At 45.2% G+C, this 18,768-nt stretch overlaps 1 protein-coding gene across 2 annotated transcripts in view; it reads right to left on the bottom strand.

Moving 5' to 3' along the window:
- MAP3K20 (mitogen-activated protein kinase kinase kinase 20) overlaps positions 1–18,768 on the bottom strand; it is a 134,421-nt gene that overhangs the window by 73,727 nt on the left and 41,926 nt on the right. For both annotated transcript variants that reach the window (XM_065413487.1, XM_065413489.1), the window contains exons 3-4: positions 7,734–7,835; positions 717–782 (exon numbers count right to left, since the gene is read on the bottom strand). In XM_065413487.1, coding sequence (XP_065269559.1) covers positions 717–782; positions 7,734–7,835 — 168 coding nt within the window. The remainder of the gene's footprint in view (positions 1–716; positions 783–7,733; positions 7,836–18,768) is intronic.

Genomic DNA, 18,768 nt, shown 5'->3' with positions numbered 1-18,768 from the left:
TCAATGATTAATCAAAGTTTATAAAACAAAATAAATATTTTCTTAAAAAGATACTTAAGAATGAAACTACATCCAGCCATTTCTCCATGATGACATTCTTATACAGCATTTGGTGAATCAGAATAATTTGTAAGCCACTTACTAGTAGTAAATATTTCAATTAAAGTCACTTTTCAGCATGTTTCATAACTGGTCTGGAACTAACCAAGTAGAACAGTTTCATTCAAACCCCACAGCCAGTTACATTCTTCAGAAGCACTATCATCTGCAAAAGTTCAATCAATGCTGAAAGAACTACAACATTTTTAGAGAAGATACTGGGCCAGAATCTCAAGTCCATTTCGGCTGTTTTGCACTGTTCATAGCAGTCCTCCACCATCCCTTTCTGGGCCTCAGCATACAGGACATTTCCAGGAAAAAGGGAAAGTACCCTGGCAAACCTTGGCTGCTGGAACAGACTCTGGGAAACAAGGCATAATTTAAAGCAGCACTACAGACTGCTCTGAATTATGCCAGGGACTGGAATGGTGCCCAGATAGCCTCAGGATTCGGGGCAGGGAACACAAAGATGGCTTAGTGCTGTCTTTTCTCTGCCTCAGCTGCATATCTTAACTACAGCTGAAGATTTAGCCCTGTATCTCTCGAAGGCTAAAGTTAAACTGTCACATTAACTGAAAGTAGAAATATAGAATCACTTAAGTGCAAGGTTACTTTACCATTTCTAGACTTCAGATCTCTGTGAATTACTTTGACCGGAGCCTCCATATGCAAATAGTGCATTCCTATAGAAAAATGAGGGAAAGTTTTTAAATTATGGTGGCTTAGCAAGGCCACTGCTTGTTAATGCTTGTGTTAATGATGATCTATAGTACATTAGAAGAGGAATGCTGCTTGCCTATGTGATTATTTACATGTAGAGAGCCCTAAAGTATTTAAAAGTATACATGTAATACAGTGCCATGTACATGAACATAAATAGATGGAGACATCACCCACCCAATGTATAATTTTTATGCTCTTATTTCTATTCTTTCATTTCCTATTTTAAATATCTTTAAACATCTAATGCAGGCAGAGCTGGGTGAGTCCTAGATAGGCTTATCAACCAGAAATATGATCTGCGTTCCAACAGTTGGAGGTATTCTGCAACTTGCTCTTGCGTCTAAACATCACACTCAATGTTGGGATTTAAATGATAATTGCATAGAGTTAATCATAATGACAAGCCCAATGCCTTATCTGCTGTACCTTCTTCTAGGGCTTGGAGGATATAAAATGTAACCACTAGCCTTCATTATTCAGATGAAAATATTTAGCGAGTAACTTGGGTATTTTGAGATAAAACTCCAAAAAGGCTTGCACTTACAAACCTTTTAAAAATAGATAAAAATAAATTGTGGTTTAGCCATTTAGTCCCTGGGGCACTGAGATCCTCTAGCATGGACTCCTGAAGAGCCCAATGACTTCTATGGGACACCGCATGTGCACAGGGATCAACACTGACCAATCTGAATGCAGGATCAGGGCCTTAAAGCATTAGCTAGTCTCTGAATGTGTATTTAACAACAAAAAGGGACTAAAAACGGTTTGCTAACACTTTAAGTAATTTTTTAAAAAACAGTCAAATTACTTGGGAAATTTTGAAGAGTGTTTTAAAAATTTTATGTGTGGTACAATACATACAGAATAGCATCCACCTGTCTCAAGTTACTTGGATCATTTCTAATTAAACTGTTCCATTGAGTAGTCTAAGGGCTTGTCTAGACACTAAGGACATGTCTACATTACGGGCTGCATTGACAGGCAGTGATCGATCCAGCAGGGGTTGATTTATCATGTCTAGTCTAGATGCAATAAATCGATCGCCAAGCGCTCTCCCGTCGACTCCGGTACTCCACCAGAACAAGAGGCGCAGGCGGAGTCGACGGGGGAGCGTCAGCCATCGACTTACCACAGTGAAGATACCGTGGTAAGTAGATCTAAGTACATCGACTTCAGCTATGTTATTCACGTAGCTGAAGTTGCGTAACTTAGATCGAGACACACACACCCCCCCCCCACCCCCAGTGTAGACCAGGCCTAAAGAAAGTTAAGGCAAATTAACTAAAGGTGTCAAGTTAGAGCACATTATTTAAAGTGCATAAAACCCCTGTGTTGGGTGCTCTCATTTAGAAGTAAAGTGGTTTTCGTTTGCTTTAATTAACACGGGAAGGTATTCTGGAATAGCCACTCCTGACTAAGGCCTGGTCTACACTACGTGTTTAGGTCGACTTTAGCAGCGTTAAGTCGAATTAAGCCTGGACACGTTCACACGACGAAGCCCTTTCTTTCGACGTAAAGGGCCCTTTAAACCGGTTTCTTTACTCCACCTCCGACGAGGGGATTAGCGATAAAATCGGCCTTAGGGGGTCGGAATTGGGGTAGTGTGGACGGAATTCGACGTTATTGGCCTCCGGGAGCTATCCCACAGTGCTTCATTGTGACCGCTCTGGACAGCACTCTCAACTCAGATGCACTGGCCAGGTAGACAGGAAAAGCCCCGCGAACGTTTGAATTTCATTTCCTGTTTGCTCAGCGTGGAGAGCACAGGTGACCACGCAGAGCTCATCAGCACAGGTAACCGTGATGGAGTCCCAGGATCGCAAAAGAGCTCCAGCATGGACAGAACGGGAGGTACGGGATCTGCTCGCCATATGGGGAGATGAATCAGTGCTAGCTGAACTCCGAAGCAGTAAATGAAATGGCAAAATATTAGAAAAGGTCTCCAAGGCCATGAAGGACAGAGGCCATAACAGGGACGCACAGCAGTGCCGCGTGAAAATTAAGGAGCTAAGGCAAGCCTACCACAAAGCCAGAGAAGCAAACGGAAGGTCCGGGGCAGAGCCGCAAACATGCCGCTTCTACACGGAGCTGCATGCCATTCTAGGGGGTGCAGCCACCACTACCCCAACCGTGTGCTATGACTCCCTCACTGGAGAAACACACAGGGAAGCGGGTTCGGGGTACGAGGAAGATGAGGATGGAGATAATGTAGATAGCTCACAGCAGCAAGGAAGCGGAGAAACCGGTTTCCCCAACAGCCAGGATATGTTTATCACCCTGGACCTGGAGCCAGTAACCCCTGAACTCACCCAAGGCGTGCTCCCATCCCCTGAGGGCACACAGGGGACCTCTGGTGAGTGTACCTTTGTAAATATTACACATGGTTTAAAAGCAAGCGTGTTTAATGATTAATGATTAATTTGCCCTGGCAATCGCGGCCAGTACAGCTACTGGAAAAGTCTGTTAACGTGTATGGGGATGGAGTGGAAATCCTCCAGGGACATCTCCAGAAAACTCTCCTGGATGTACTCCCAAAGCCTTTGCAAAAGGTTTCTGGGGAGGGCTGCCTTATCCCGTCCTCCATGGTAGGACACTTTACCACGCCAGGCCAGTAGCACGTAGTCTGGAATCACTGCATAACAAAGCATGGCAGCGTATGGTCCCGGTGTTTGCTGGCATGCAGACAACATTCATTCCTTATCGCTCTTTGTTATCCTCAGGAGAGTGATATCATTCACGGTCACCTGGTTGAAATGGGGCGATTTTATTAAGGGGATATTCAGAGGTGCCCGTTCCTGCTCTGCTGAACAGAAATATTCCCCGCTGTTAGCCACGCGGTGGGGGGGAGGGGTGAAGTGATCATCCCAGAGAATTGGGTGTGGGGGGGAGGGGAGTTAGTTGGGTTTGTGCTGCATGTTAACCCTGAAACCGCAGCCCCTCCTTTTACATTGCAAACCCATTTTAAATGGCCAACCCAACGGGTGCTTGGTATGGGAAATGAGAGCGCTACTGTTTGAAACCATTCCCACATGTTAAGAAGGTTAAAAAAGCCAAAAGACTGTGTCTTACCATGGCTACCTGCAAGCCGAAATCTGTGGCCTGGCACTGCGTGAGTGATCTCTCACACCAAACCGGCAGGCCCTCAATATAAGAGGAAAAATGCGACCTTGTAACGAAAGCACATGTGCTGTGTAATGTGAACAGCAAAATTTAACGTGAAAGAGTGTACCCATTGTTCTCTAAAATGTGTCTTTTTTAACCACCTCTCCCTTCTCCTCCACCAGCTGCAATGTTTCTCCTTCACAGAGGCTAGTGAAGATTAGAAAGAGAAAACGGAGGACGCGGGATGACATGTTCACAGAGCTCCAGATGTCCTCCCACACTGACAGAGCACAGCAGAATGCGTGGAGGCAGTCAATGACTGATTACAGAAAAGCACAATATGAACGAGAGGAGAGGTGGCGTGCTGAATCGCGGGATGAACAGAGCAAGTTGCGGGCTGAAGATGAAAGGTGGCGTCAGCTTGCAGACAGAAGGCAAGAGTCGATGCTCCGGCTGCTGGAGCATCAAACTGATATGCTCCAGCGTATGGTTGAGCTGCAGGAAAGGCAGCAGGAGCAGAGACCGCCGCTACAGCCCCTGTGTAACCAACAGCCCTCCTCCCCAAGTTCCATAGCCTCCTCACCCAGACGCCCAAGAACACGGTGGGGGGGCCTCCGGCCACCCAGTCACTCCACCCCAGATGATTGCCCTAGCATCAGAAGGCTGGCCTTCAATAAGAGTTAAAGTTTTAAACTGCAGTGTGTCCTTTTCCTTCCCTCCTCCCCCACCCATCCCAGGCTACCTTTGCAATTATCCCCCTAGTTGTGTGATGAATTAATAAAGAATGCATGAATGTGAAGTAACAATGACTTTATTGCTTCTGCAAGCGGTGCTCGAAGGGGGGAGGGGAGGGTGGGGTGGTTGGCTTACAGGGAAGTAGAGTGAACTGGGTGGGGGGGGCGGAGGGTTCATCAAGGAGAAACAAACAGAAGTTTCACACCGTAGCCTGGCCAGTCACAAAACTCGTTTTCAAAGCTTCTCTGATGCGCACCGCGCCCTGCTGTGCTCCTCTAACCGCCCTGGTGTCTGGCTGCGCGTAATCAGCGGCCAGGCGATTTGCCTCAACCTCCCACCCCGCCATAAATGTCTCCCCCTTACTCTCACAGATATTGTGGAGCGCACAGCAAGCAGCAATAACAATGGGGATATTCTTTTCGCTAAGGTCTGAGCGAGTCAGTAAGCTGCGCCAGCGCGCTTTTAAACGTCCAAATGCACATTCCACCACCATTCGGCACTTGCTCAGCCTGTAGTTGAACAGGTCCTGACTCCTGTCCAGGCTGCCTGTGTACGGCTTCATGAGCCATGGCATTAAGGGGTAGGCTGGGTCCCCAAGGATAACGATAGGCATTTCAACATCCCCAACGGTTATTTTCTGGTCCGGGAAGAAAGTCCCTTCCTCCAGCTTTCGAAACAGAGCTGAGTGCCTGAAGACGCGAGCATCATGTACCTTTCCCGGCCATCCCACGTTGATGTTGGTGAAACGTCCCTTGTGATCCACCAGGGCTTGCAGCAGCATTGAAAAGTACGCCTTGCGGTTTATGTACTCAGTGGCTTGGTGCTCCGGTGCCAAGATAGGGATATGGGTTCCGTCTATGGCCCCACCACAGTTTGGGAATCCCATTGCAGCAAAGCCATCCACTATGGCCTGCACGTTTCCCAGAGTCACTACCCTTGATATCACCAGGTCTTTCATTGCCCTGGCAACTTGGATCACAGCAGCCCCCACAGTAGATTTGCCCACTCCAAATTGATTCCCGACTGACCGGTAGCTGTCTGGCGTTGCAAGCTTCCACAGGGCTATCGCCACTCGCTTCTCAACTGTGAGGGCTGCTCTCATCCTGGTATTCTGGCGCTTCAGGGCAGGGGAAAGCAAGTCACAAAGTTCCATGAAAGTGCCCTTACGCATGCGAAAGTTTCGCAGCCACTGGGAATCGTCCCACACCTGCATCACGATGCGGTCCCACCAGTCTGTGCTTGTTTCCCGGGCCCAGAATCGGCGTTCCACGGCATGAACCTGCCCCAGGACCACCATGATTTCCACACTGCTGGGGCCTGTGCCTTGTGAGAGGTCTATGTCCATGTCAATTTCCTCATCACTCTCGTCCCCGCGCTGCAATCGCCTCCTCGGCTGGTCCTGGTTTTGCTTTGGCATGTCCTGGCTCTGCATATACTCCAGGACAATGTGCGTGGTGTTCATAGTGCTCATAATTGCCGCGGTGATCTGAGCGGGCTCCATGATCCCAGTGCTAGCTATGGCGCCTGGTCTGAAAAAAGGCGCGAAACTAGTATCTGACGGACCAGGGGAAGGAGGGAGGGAGGGAGGGGCGAGTGACGACATGGCGTACAGGTACAGGGAATTAAAATCAACAAAGGTGGCTGTGCATCAGGGAGAAACACAAACAACTGTCACACAGAATGGCCCCCCCCCAAAGATTGAACTCAAAACCCTGGGTTTAGCAGGCCGTTGATTTCACGGAGGGAGGGGGAAGCTAATGAATACAGAACAAATCTATTTTCTACATCTTAAGCTGGCAGCCGACGGTGCAGCATGACTGATAGCCACTGCAGTATGATGACGATGGATACCAGTCGTAATATACCATCTTCTACCAAAAGGCAAGGGGCTGCTGCTGTGTAGCAATGCAGGCCCACGTCTGCCAGCCCCACGTCTGCCAGCACCCAGATCGCCCTCGGCCTCTTCTGGGTGCTTAGCAGAAAATACTGGGCGCTTGGCAGAAAATAGCATACTACGACTGATAGCCATCATCGTCAAGACAGTTCAATAGGACTGAGCATGTCTGCCCAGGTGCCCATGATTGACAGCCACTGCAGTACGATGACGACGGATACCAATCGTAATATACCATCTTCTACCAAAAGGCAAGGGGCTGGTGCAATGCAGCCCTACGGCTGCCAGCCCCACAGCTATCAGTCATGCTGCACCGTCTACCGCCAAAAGGCAGTTAGCTGCTGCTGCTGTGTAGCAATGCAGTCCCACGTCTGCCGGCACCCAGATGACATATGGTGACAGTGAGCTGAGCTGAGCGGGCTCCATGCTTGCCGTGGTATGTTGTCTGCACAGGTAACCCAGGTAAAAAGGCGCGAATCTATTGTCTGCCGTTGCTCTGACGGAGGGGGAGGGGCCTGATGACATGTACCCAGAACCCCCCGCGACACTGTTTTGCATCATTCGGGCATTGGGATCTCAACCCAGAATTCCAATGGGCGGCGGAGACTGCGGGAACTGTGGGATAGCTACCCATAGTGCAATGCTCCGGAAGTCGACGCTAGCCTCGGTACTGTGGACGCGGTCCGCCGACTAGAGCACTTAGAGCATTTTATGTGGGGACACACACAATCGGCTGTATACAACCGATTTCTATAAAACCGGCTTCTATAAATTCGACCTAATTTCGTAGTGTAGACATACCCTAACTCCCTTTGGAAGTGGATTAAGCTAATTTGGAATAAGGCACTCTTCTTGGAAAGTGTCCACACAGGAATTTAATCAGGAATAGCTATTCCACTTAAAATTCAAACCCCACCCACCTTAAACCAAAATTCACTTCTCAGCGTAGGGAAGCTCTTAGTCTTGCTTAAACTAAAGTGCACTAAGGTCACTTTATTTCATCTTAATTTTCCTGACTATCCCTATATAAACAAGCCATAAACCTAGATATTGACATATCTATGCAATATATTTCTATACACAGTCACCCATGAAAAATATTCTGCTGGGATTTAGAGCCAAAACACAACTAGAAATGATCAATGGGAGGGAGTTATTGTTAGAAATCAGCCTCTCTTACCTTTAGCTATGTCAGTTGCCCAGGTCATCATATGCTCCATATCCATATCTTCACTTCTGTTGCTATTAATGTAATCATACAATGAGCCAACAGAAGCATATTCTATTAAAAAAGATACATAACGTGTCAAAATGTTGCTTCTAAATCAAAAGCTGGGTGATTTACCACCACCGACTGAATCTATTTATAGACAAATGTAATCCTCATATAAAACTCTGCAATAAGACTCTGTGGGTTCAATAGTTAGCAGCAGGCTGTATTCTGCAGGGGTGTAAAAGAGAGGCATTTTGTTTTTAATTATCCCCAGACAGGCAAGTAGTGGACTTTAAAATTAAGACAGTAGAAAGGCTCAGCATAAATAGAATTCAGATTAGCCAGATCAGGAGTTTGACAAGTATTTGGGGACAGGTACATCAGGATGGTTAAAAAAAAAGTTTGATGAGCACAGTTCTGCTCAGAAAAACAACTATGCAAAAATGTCACCTGCTCATTTGCATATTCAGAATTTCATCTACTGACTTGAGGGACTAAAATAAGTTGTACTGCTTTTCTCTGTTCTTATCCCTGCAGAGCCAACACTGCTAAGAAAGCAAGGTGGATTCTATTCCTTCTTGTTCATTGTCAACAGAATTATTTACAAAGTAATTTGTTCTGAACAATGATATCTGTGCAAACCCATTAACAGAAGTGTGGTTGCACAGGTGTAACTAAGGGTATGTCTACACCACAGTCAGAGGTCTATCTGCAGCATGTGTAGACATACACAAGCCAGCTTCGAACTAGCTAGTCCAGGTACCAACTGCCGTGAAGCCATGGCAGCATGGGCTAGCTGCCCAAGTACAAGCCCCGCAGTGAGTCTGGGTACGGTCTCTGGCAGCTAGCTCATGCTGCAGTTGGCACCTGAGCTAGCTAAATCAAAGCTAGTTCAGACATGTCTACACATGCTGCAATCACACCTCCAATTGCAGTGAAGACATACACCCTAAAGGGCTAATTTGGCCTGTAGGGCTCTTTATTGTTGGTGATGGTGTGTGTGATGGAGAGAATCCACTTTGACTTTCAGAGCCCAGGCTGAGTTTGCAGGGCTAGAAAAATCAATCTATTTACTGCAAACTGAGCACAACTGATTCCAAAGTCACAAATACAAACTTGGAACTCCACAGTGCCATTTGATCGTAATTTTTCAGTACTTTAAATCATAAAGTTGTTCTACATGGGAACACAGGATTTGCCATTCTTGATCAGATTACTGGTTCGTCAAATGGACTCCAGCAGTGTCCAATATTTAGTGCTTCAGAGGAAGGTGGACACTCGTCATCACTGTATTACTGTGCAACGTTGTACATGAGGGAGGGCAAAACAGTCCATCACAAAGTAGGAGATAATCTACTTTACTTACTGTCTAAAAACATATGAGTCAAGTATTAGAATATGACCTTAAATTAGGTTTTTTGGGGGGAGGGAAAACAGGAGAGTCAGATAAGTAGAAAGAGAAATTTTTGTTAAGAAAAAAATGGTCTAATGTTGAAGTGCTGTGGCCAAATTTTCACCTGTTCTAGGATAGGCTTGGTGTGAGAAATGTGGGGACGGGAGAAGCTGTCAGGAACAAGTTCTGCCTCCCTGATTTTCCTGGTGCAATTGTGCCTGCCCTGCCCATTGGCATATGTTGGAGCAGCTTAGGGGCTGCTGTAACTTATGACAACTGGTTATGGTTGCTATGACACTATATCCTAGTAGTGAATTAAGCAGACACTACATCTCACCTGCTCCCAGCCTCTATGTCAGGATGTATAGGGGCAGATGATGTAGGACCCAGCTACACCACTTTAAACCAGCTGAGAACTTCCCTACACCAGGGAAATCATCAGCTGGTCTCTTAGAGCCAGATTCCACCACTTTAAACCACCTGACTAGTGCAAAGTGGCCAGAACAGGCGGGCAGAACCTCGGTATGTAAGCACAACTCCTAGGCCATGTCTATACTGCAAAGTTCAGTCAATGAAAGTTATGTTGGCATACAATCACTGAAGTCTGTATATTGCTCAGACGTATGCATGCTTGGCTTCCTGTGTCAGCGCTCCCCATACTCACCAGGAGTGCTTGTGTCGATGCAAAGTGCGGTGCACTGGATAGATATCCCAGCGTGCCCCACACTGCTGTGTGGCGCAGTGCCTTTTGGGATCTTTTCACAGTGCTTTGTGGGATAGTAGCAAAGTGCCCAGGGATTTCTGGGAGCTACAGGTCAAGTTCCTAACATGCAGGTTTCTATATCCCATACTACCTGCCACATCCAATAATTTTAGACACATCCAATAATTTTTCAAAACTCCCACAGTCCCACGCAGCACTTTTTGGTCTCCACCATCACTCTGACAGAAGCATGGAGCCTGCAGAGCTCATCACAGTTCTTATGTGCGTTGCTAATACATCCAGGAAGCATCATTTTCCAGTATGTGCACAACTTGAGGAAGTACTGCTACAATTAGGACTGAGATGAGAACAATGTGGAGATGTTCGAGCACAATAACTAGAAGCTAATGGGCACAGTGAAAAAACATTCCAGGTTGCTGCTGGCATTTTTGGAGCAGCTTCACGTGGTAGAGACGAGTCCCGACTGTTGGGACTGCATTGTCATAATGCACATTTAAAATGATGAACACTGACTGCAGAACTTTTGAATGCAAAAGGCCACATTCTTGGACCTGCGTGCCGAGTTCGCCCCAGCCCTTCAGCACAGGGACACCAGAATGAGAGCTGCATTGACAGTGGAGAAGAGTGTGGCACTTGCACTCTGGAAGCTTGCAACACTGAATTGCTATCGGTCAGTGGGAAATCATTTTGGAGCTGGAAAACCCAGAGTTTGGGCCATAGTGATGGAAGTTTGTAGAGCCATTAAATGTCTCCTGCTATATCGGACTGTGACACTCGGCAATGTGCAGAACATCACAGATGGATCTGCAGCAATGGGGTTCCCAAACTACGGTAGGGCGATAGGTAGCAGGCATATCACTATTTTGGCACCAACCCACCTTGCTACAGAGCACATCAACAGAAAAGGCCACTTTTCCATCATCATAAAAGCGCTCATGATCATCAGGGACATTTCACAGATAACAATGTACGCTTGTCAGGGAAGGTGCATGACACACACATTTTTAAGAACACAGAACTATTCAGAGAACTGTAACCAGGGACATTCTTCCCCGACTGGCAGATTACCACTGGCAATATTGAAATGCCAATAGTGACCCTTACTCCCCTGGCTCATGAGGCTGTGCACTGGCCACCTCGACAGCACCAAGGAAAGATTCAAATACTGGCTCACCAATTCAATGGCCCATGACTGTTGAATGTGCTTTTGGTAGATTGAAGGGACGCTGGCTTGGATCTCAATAGATTGGATCTCAGCAAGAAAAACACCCCAATGGTTATAGCTGCATGTTGTGACCTACGTAATATCTGTGAGGTGAAGGGAAAAAGGCTACCACCAGTGCTGTGCAGTTGAGGGAGGCTTTAAAAGAGCATGTCAAGAGTCAGCCATAGCACAGCTTTCATGAAATAGTGTCTGTCGTGTGTTTTAGATTATATATTGGTTTGGTCCAAGCCTGCCACTATGAATTCTGGAATGCTTGATGTACATTGTGTCTTTGCCTCCCATTATGTGTTTTGCAGTGCCTGGTGTGAACTAATAAAGATACTGAGACTTTCCAAAAACTATGTGGAAAATAGCAGTTAACCAAATTAAAGTGCAAACAAAGACATACAAGGCTATTTTTTTTTACCAGCACTTTTAAGAGGGGGAAACACAGTTTACAAAACCAGGTGAAAATGGAAGTAAACAATAAACATTTATGTCCATGTAAGTAAACAGTAGTTCAATGTAGTCTGTTGTGACTACTAGTTTTCTCAGGTTGGTATGTGTGTAGCTTTGGTTCTCCTTGTTGTCCCCCGGTTGGAGTGGTAGGTGTAAGGATGTACACGGTTGTGCCATGCGGTATGGTGGGAGTTGTTGGGGGCAGGGACCATGCAGTTCTCCAAGGACTGCAAAGGCTGCTGGGTCTGGGATCTCTGTGCCTGTAGGTCAACCATGCTCTGCAACATTTGTGTTTGTTGCCTGAGCAACCCCATTATGTCCTGGTATGTTTCCTGATGCACCTCTTGGTTCTTTTGCATCTTCTGCAGCAACCACTCTCTCCATTCTCAGTCTTTCTCCTTGTTCCCGTTCTGAAGGGCACTGCCAAGCCCTTTGATCATGGTCCAAGGCAACTGTGGCTGGGAGGATGGATCTTGCATAACCTACACTCCTTAATCCTCTTCCTTCTCCTCTTGATCAGGGTCAGATGTTCAGTGGGGGGGAACCCCTCAAGGCCATCACACCAGAAGCTGCTGATAAAGCCAGACAGATACACCATTAGATTTATAGTCACAATGGAAAAGAAAAGATAAGTCTCAAAACTGCCTTATGTCATTCCCATAAACACTTTTAATAAGAAATGCTTTATTGGCACTGTGGCTTTGGAGTGCCTTGCTACAGCACCACTCTATCTCAAACCATAGTGAATATGGAGGAGTCGGAGCAGGGAGTGTTCTGTTCCATGTTGCTATGAAGTTTAGTGTTACACCCCCTCCATCCCCTCTGGTACAGGTATAGGGAAATGGCAGGGAATATATTGGCACTAGTTTAATAGCAAAAGGGGAGGGTAAAAAGAGGGAAGATAGGAGCACTCACTTAGCACAAAAGCAAGATGTTAAGGACAATATTAATCAAGGATCCAAAGGACATGAAGAGAAGAAATTCCTGAATTGCCTTTACACCGATGCTAAGAGCCTGGGTAACAAAAAAGAGGAACTGGAATTGCTCGTTTATGAGCATAAATTCAGTCTAGAGGCTCTTACTGAAACCTGATGGGATGATTTGCACAACTGGAATGTTAAAATCAATGGCTATAACCTATTTAGGAAGGATTGAGTAGGCAAATGGAGAGCGGGAGTGGCACTCTATGACCAAAATGGCATTACCTCTTTCTGAGTCACTGGTAACTTGGAAGAAAATTATCTTGAATGCTTACAAATCAATGTCCTAACAGACAAAACACAAGATGGGCTATTGGTTGGTGTCTGCTAAAAACCACCAAATCACACTAGGGAACAGGATGGCTTTCTCCTTACACACTTATCTATAATTTGTAGGAAAAACAGCTGCATCATCCTGGGGGACTTCAATCTGAGTGACATATGCAGGAGGTCCCATGCTGCCAATACTAAAACACCCTTAGAATTTCTAAACATTATAGCTGACAATTTCCTAACCAAGTGTTGCAGCCAATGCAGAGGAATTTTTTGAGACTTTGTCCTAACAGATAAATAAGAACTGATCATACAACTAAAAATTAATGGCAGGAGTATAGGTAGCAGCTAGTGATGAACAAACATAAAAAAGGTCTCATTTAAATATAACACATTGTCACTGAATATTGACAAAATGTACAAGTGCTTATTCACAGATGCTAGAAGTCTACATACTAAGATGGGTGAACTACAGTGCCTGACATTAAATGGGAATATTGATATAACAGGCATCACAGAAACTTGGTGGAATGAAGGTAATCAATGGGACATGGTAATACCAAGGTACAAAACATATAGGAATGACAGAGTAAGTCATGCTGGTGGGAGAATAGCGCTATATATGAAAAAAAGCATAGAGCCAAATAAAGTAAATCTCTTAAATGAATCAAACTGTACCACAGAAACTCTATGGATAGAAATTCCATTCTTGAACAACAAGAATATAGCAGTAGGAAGATACCACTGACCTGGATGGTGATGGTGATTGTGAAATGCTCAGAGAGTTTAGAAAGGCTACAAAGGCAGAAAACGCAATAATAATGAGGGATTTCAACTATCCTATTGACTGGGTAAATGTCATCTCAGGAAGGGATGCAGAATAAAAATTTATAGACATATTAAATGACTGCTATTTGGACCAGCTTGTCCTAGAATTCACAAGGGGAGAGGCAAATATTGATTTAGTCATAAGTGGAACGCAGGATCTGATCCAAGAGGTGAATATAGCTGAACCGCTCCATAACAGCAACCATAATGTAATTAAATTTAACATCCTGGGGGGGGGGGGAATGCTAAAGAATCCCACCACGGTAGCATTTCACTTCAAAAAGGGGAACTACACAAAAATGAGGAAGCTAGTTAAACGGAAATTAAAAAGAACAGTTGCAAGGGTGCACTGTGTGCCGACTGCATGGAGACTATTTAAAAACACTGTAATAGAGGCTCAAACTAAATGTATACCACAAATAAAAAACACAGTAAGATAAAAAAAATTCCAGCATAGTTAAACAGAGTAAAACAGGTGGTAAGAGGCAAAAAGACATCCTTTAAAAATTGGAAGTCAAATCTTAGTAAGGAAAACAGAAAAGGAGCATCAATTCTGGCAAGTTAAGCAAAAAAGCTTAATAAGGCAGGCCAAGAAAGAACTGGAGTACTGAGGTGCTAAAGGAGCACTCAAGAAAGACAAGGCTATTGTGGAGAAGCTAATGAATTCTTTGCATTAGCATTCAGTGCAGAGGATTTGGGGGAGATCCCCACAGTTGAGTCATTCTTTTTAGGTAACAAATCTGAGGAACTGTCCTAGATTGAGGTGTCACTAGAGGTGGTTTTGGAACAAATTGATAAATTAAACAGTAATAAGTCACCAGGACCAGATGGTATTCACTCAAGACTTCGGAAGCAACTCAAATATGACATTGCAGAACTACTAACTCTGGTATGTAATCTATCATTTAAATCAGCCTCTGTACCAGATGACTGGATGGTAACTAATGTAACACCTATTTTTAAAAAAGACTTCTGACCGCTAATTGCCAGGATCGCTTCTGTAAGCCTAACTTCAGTACCAGGCAAACTGGTTGAAAATAAAGTAAAGAACAGAATCATCAGATACACAGATAAACGTGATATGTTGGGGACGAGTCAACATGGCTTTTGTAAAGGGAAATCATGCCACACCAATCTATTAGAATTGTTTGAGGGATACAGTGTACTTGGACTTTCAGAAAGCCTTTGACAAGGTGCCTCACCAAAGGGTCTTAAGCAAAGTAAGCTGTCATGGGATAAGAGGGAAGGTCCTCTGATGGATCAGTAACTAGTTAAAAGATAGGAAACAAAGGGTAAGAATAAATGACCATTTTTCACAACGGAGAGAGGTAAATAGCTGGGTCCCCCAAAGACAGTGGTGGGCAACCTGCGGCCCATCAGAGTAATCGGATTGTGGGCCGCGAGACAATGTAATTGTAAATGGGGAATCATTATCGAGCTGATGTGTTTCCAGCAGTGTTTCCAATGGGGACCGGTTCTTGGCCCTATGTTATTTAACATTTTTATCAATGACCTGGAAGAAAACATAAAATCATCCCTGATAAAGTCTGCAAATGACACAACAACTGGAGAGTGGTAAATAATGAAGAGGACAGGTCACTGATTCAAAGTGATCTGGATTGCTTGGTAAAGTGGGCAAGCAAACAATATGTGCTTAATATGGCTAAATATAAAGGTATACATCTACAAATAAGTATTATAGGCTATGCTTATAGGATGGTGGCCTCTATCTGGGGAAGCGGTGCCCCTGAAAAAGATCAGAGGATGGTGGTGGATAATCAGCTGAACATGGGCTCCCATTGTGATGCTGTGGCCGAAAGAGCTCATGTGATCCTAGCATGTATAAATAGGGGAATCTCGAGTAAGAGTAGAGAGGTTATTTTACCTCTATATTTGGCACTGGTGTGACTGCTACTGGAATACTGTGTTCAGTTCTGGTGCCCATAATTCAAGAAGGAGGTCAGACTAGATAATGACAATGGTCCCTTCTGACCTTGGCATCTATGAATTTTCACAGGAAGGGGTTATTTTGGCTGATATCTCACTCCTGAGGGTCACAAAGACACAGAGCTCCCGGCTGCAGTTGGCATCCCAAAGCTGCCCAGATGTGTGTGCTGCCAGCCTGTTTACGTCAATGGTACAAGCTGAATTCACCACAGTGCGGCATGGGAAAGTTTCCTATCTCAGGGGAAGAAATTAGGCTGCCACCCCTAGAAATCTTTGGGAGAGGATGGCAGAGTATCTCCATGAAAGTTATCAAGATTTCTCAAGAGGATAGAAGAGAAATCCTATTCTGATAAACAGAGTACTCTGCATGGCAAACCGTCTAGCCCAACAAGCCAAAGAATTGAAAAGCTGATGTGTCGCCAACTCTACCTCGGTTAGTTCTACCCCTACTTGAGCACAGAACACTATTCTGATAGGGACTGTGTAACTGAAATACCATAAAACCCTTCTTAGGATTTGTTCCCTAACATAATACCAGTAAGCAACAAAAAGTCAATACTTTTGTCAAATACGGGAGAGAAGCAGGGAGCAAGATAAGGTTTTAGAGAAAGGAAAAGCAGAAAAAAAAAAAAAACCCACGCAAGGAATAATGCACGTAAACACTTACCCAAGCTCCCTTCCCCTTCTCCTCAGCGGGCTCATCTGTGCTTGTCTGGCAGGACTGGCTATTCTTCTGCAGAGTTTCAAACTGGTCCTGGAACATGCCATGGTTTGAGTCCCCCACCGTGTTTCCTCTCTCCTCTTCCTCCACGCTGTTCATGGCAGGAGCGTCTATCTCTGTCGCCTCCAAGGTATCCAAACTTGTCTGCAGGGTGCTGGTTGGGACTCTACCAAGTATGGCAAGGAGTTTGTTGTAAAAATGGCAGGTCTGCAGGGCAGCAGCAGATTTCTTGTTGCCCTCCTTCGCTTTGTGGTATGTTTGGCATAGTTCCTTCACTTTCATGTGGCACTGCTGTTGATCCCTGTAATGCCCCTTTGCCGCTGGCCCGCTGCTTCCTGCTGCTCCCATTGGCAAACTGCGGCCACTGGGAGCTGCAGGGGGCCGTGCCTGCGGACAGTCAACGTCAGCAAAATGTCTCACCGCTCGCAATCAGATTACCTAGATGGGCTGCAGGTTGCCCACCACTGGGCCAGAGGCTGATGAACTAATGACAGCAATCAACCCATCTTCTGGGAACAGTTAAAGGACAGAAAGGAAGTGAAAAGGGAAGGCTGGCCAGAGCTGCAGGGTAGAGGATCTCACGATAGTGAAGTCTTGCCTCTCCATTCCCAGAGAATGGACTATTGGGGAAGTTTACATCCAATTGTACGTTGCTGCACAAGGGACTGTACTGGTGAAGTGGTAGAGGAGACCTAATACATAACACACTGGTACTTATAAACTCGGAAGTGTCCAACTGTTTGTGGTGATCCAAAGGGCGAGAAGGGGGCCTGTTACAGTGCCCCTAACAAAATACAATAAGGTAACCAACCAGATACGACCTATCCACAGTGGCTGTTACAGATAGACTGGTCACCAGGCCAGACAAAGATATAGAGGAGGGAAAAAGGCACTTTAATGTCTTTTTTTTAAAAATAAATAAATAGAGTATTTATAATTTGAGCTATGTAGCAAATATAGTCAAATTGCTATTTTTTCCTCTTTTTATATTTTATATTTATATTCTACCTCAACCTAGAAAAGTAAGTGTATGAATATATTTAAATGTTTTCCTCCAAAGAAAGTACCATACAAATAAACACACAATTTCCCCTGATTATTGTTTCTGAATTATTTTAACAATTAGAAGTTACTTAAAAAGATATATTTTATTAAACATTAAACAGTGCAAGTGTAAGTTCTGTCACATTCCTTTATCATTCTACTAGATAAACATTTTTGACCTACTACTAATTCATTTAGTCTCTAAATACAATATCATGTATCTGGCAACCTAGCATTATAAGCAGTAGACTAATCTTAGAAAACAAACTACACATATAAATGGTACAGGAGAACTTTAAAGCCTTAAGGCTTGTCTATACGGTCAGGGCCGGCTCTGGCTTTTTAGCCGCCCCAAGCAAAAAAAAACAAACAAACAAAAACCGGGGCGGCCAGAACGGCAAACCAAGGCCTGCCGCGAGGGCTCTGCTCCGGTCGGCGGGGAGGGAAGGAAGAGGACTGCCCTGCAGGGCGCTCTGGTTCTCCGCACCGCCGCCCCCTACAGGGCGGCCGGAGCGGAACAAAAAAAAAAAAAGCGGCCATGCCGCTCTAGGATTGGGCAGAATGCCGCCTCGAACAATTTGCCGCCCCAAGCACCAGCTTGCTCAGCTGGTGCCTGGAGCCGTCCCTGTATATGGTACTTTAAACTGCACCAGAGGGATGTAAATTTTAGCCCGCACTAACATGTTGTGCACTAACTGATATCTGTGGACCCTGCTGGCATGCACTAAAAGCTCCCTAGCACATGTTAATGTAGTCCCATTTCAAACCGTACTAGATTAATGTGCTCTAGGGAACTTTTAGTGCATACTAGCAGGATCCACATGGGACAGTCAGTGTGTGACATGCAAGTGAAAACTAAAATTTTCACCTCTCTGGTGCAGACTAAAGCACTGTGTAGACAAGGCCTTAGTGGTATATAACCTGATTTTGTGTCTGTAATGAATGAATCAACTATCCTAAACCCAACAGCCTTTTACCCTACAATAACATTTACTGAAAACTAGTCGATTCTGTTCTTAAAGGAACACTATTTGGCCCCAATACTCCAGTGTGCTATGGCAGCTTTGCATTGCTCAGGCAGCACAGAGAAGCCCTAAAGCTGATGTACCTAGACATGGGATTCTTCGGTAGCACAGAGGAATCTTCAAGTGGTATGAAGCTAACATAGCAGAGCTCCTATGCTACCTCCTCCCCTGGTTGCTGCCATAAGGGGTATGGCTGCGATATCCTTGTACCCAGCTGATTGCAGGAGGGCATTGGCAGCCGGCATAGTTTAAAACAGCCTTTAAGCTTCTCTAATTTATGATGAGGATTGGCTGTTCCCCTCCCCTCTGCACTTCCAGAGGTGGGACATTGTTGTTGTAATACAGGTGGTGCTGGCCATGCTCCCTTCTCCAGCTTCCCGCCAGATAATTAATTACAAAGCTGT

Source organism: Emys orbicularis, chromosome 11, assembly GCF_028017835.1.
Source record: "Emys orbicularis isolate rEmyOrb1 chromosome 11, rEmyOrb1.hap1, whole genome shotgun sequence".
Classification (NCBI taxonomy): domain Eukaryota; kingdom Metazoa; phylum Chordata; order Testudines; family Emydidae; genus Emys; species Emys orbicularis.
This window is presented reverse-complemented; position numbering and strand designations above follow the sequence as displayed.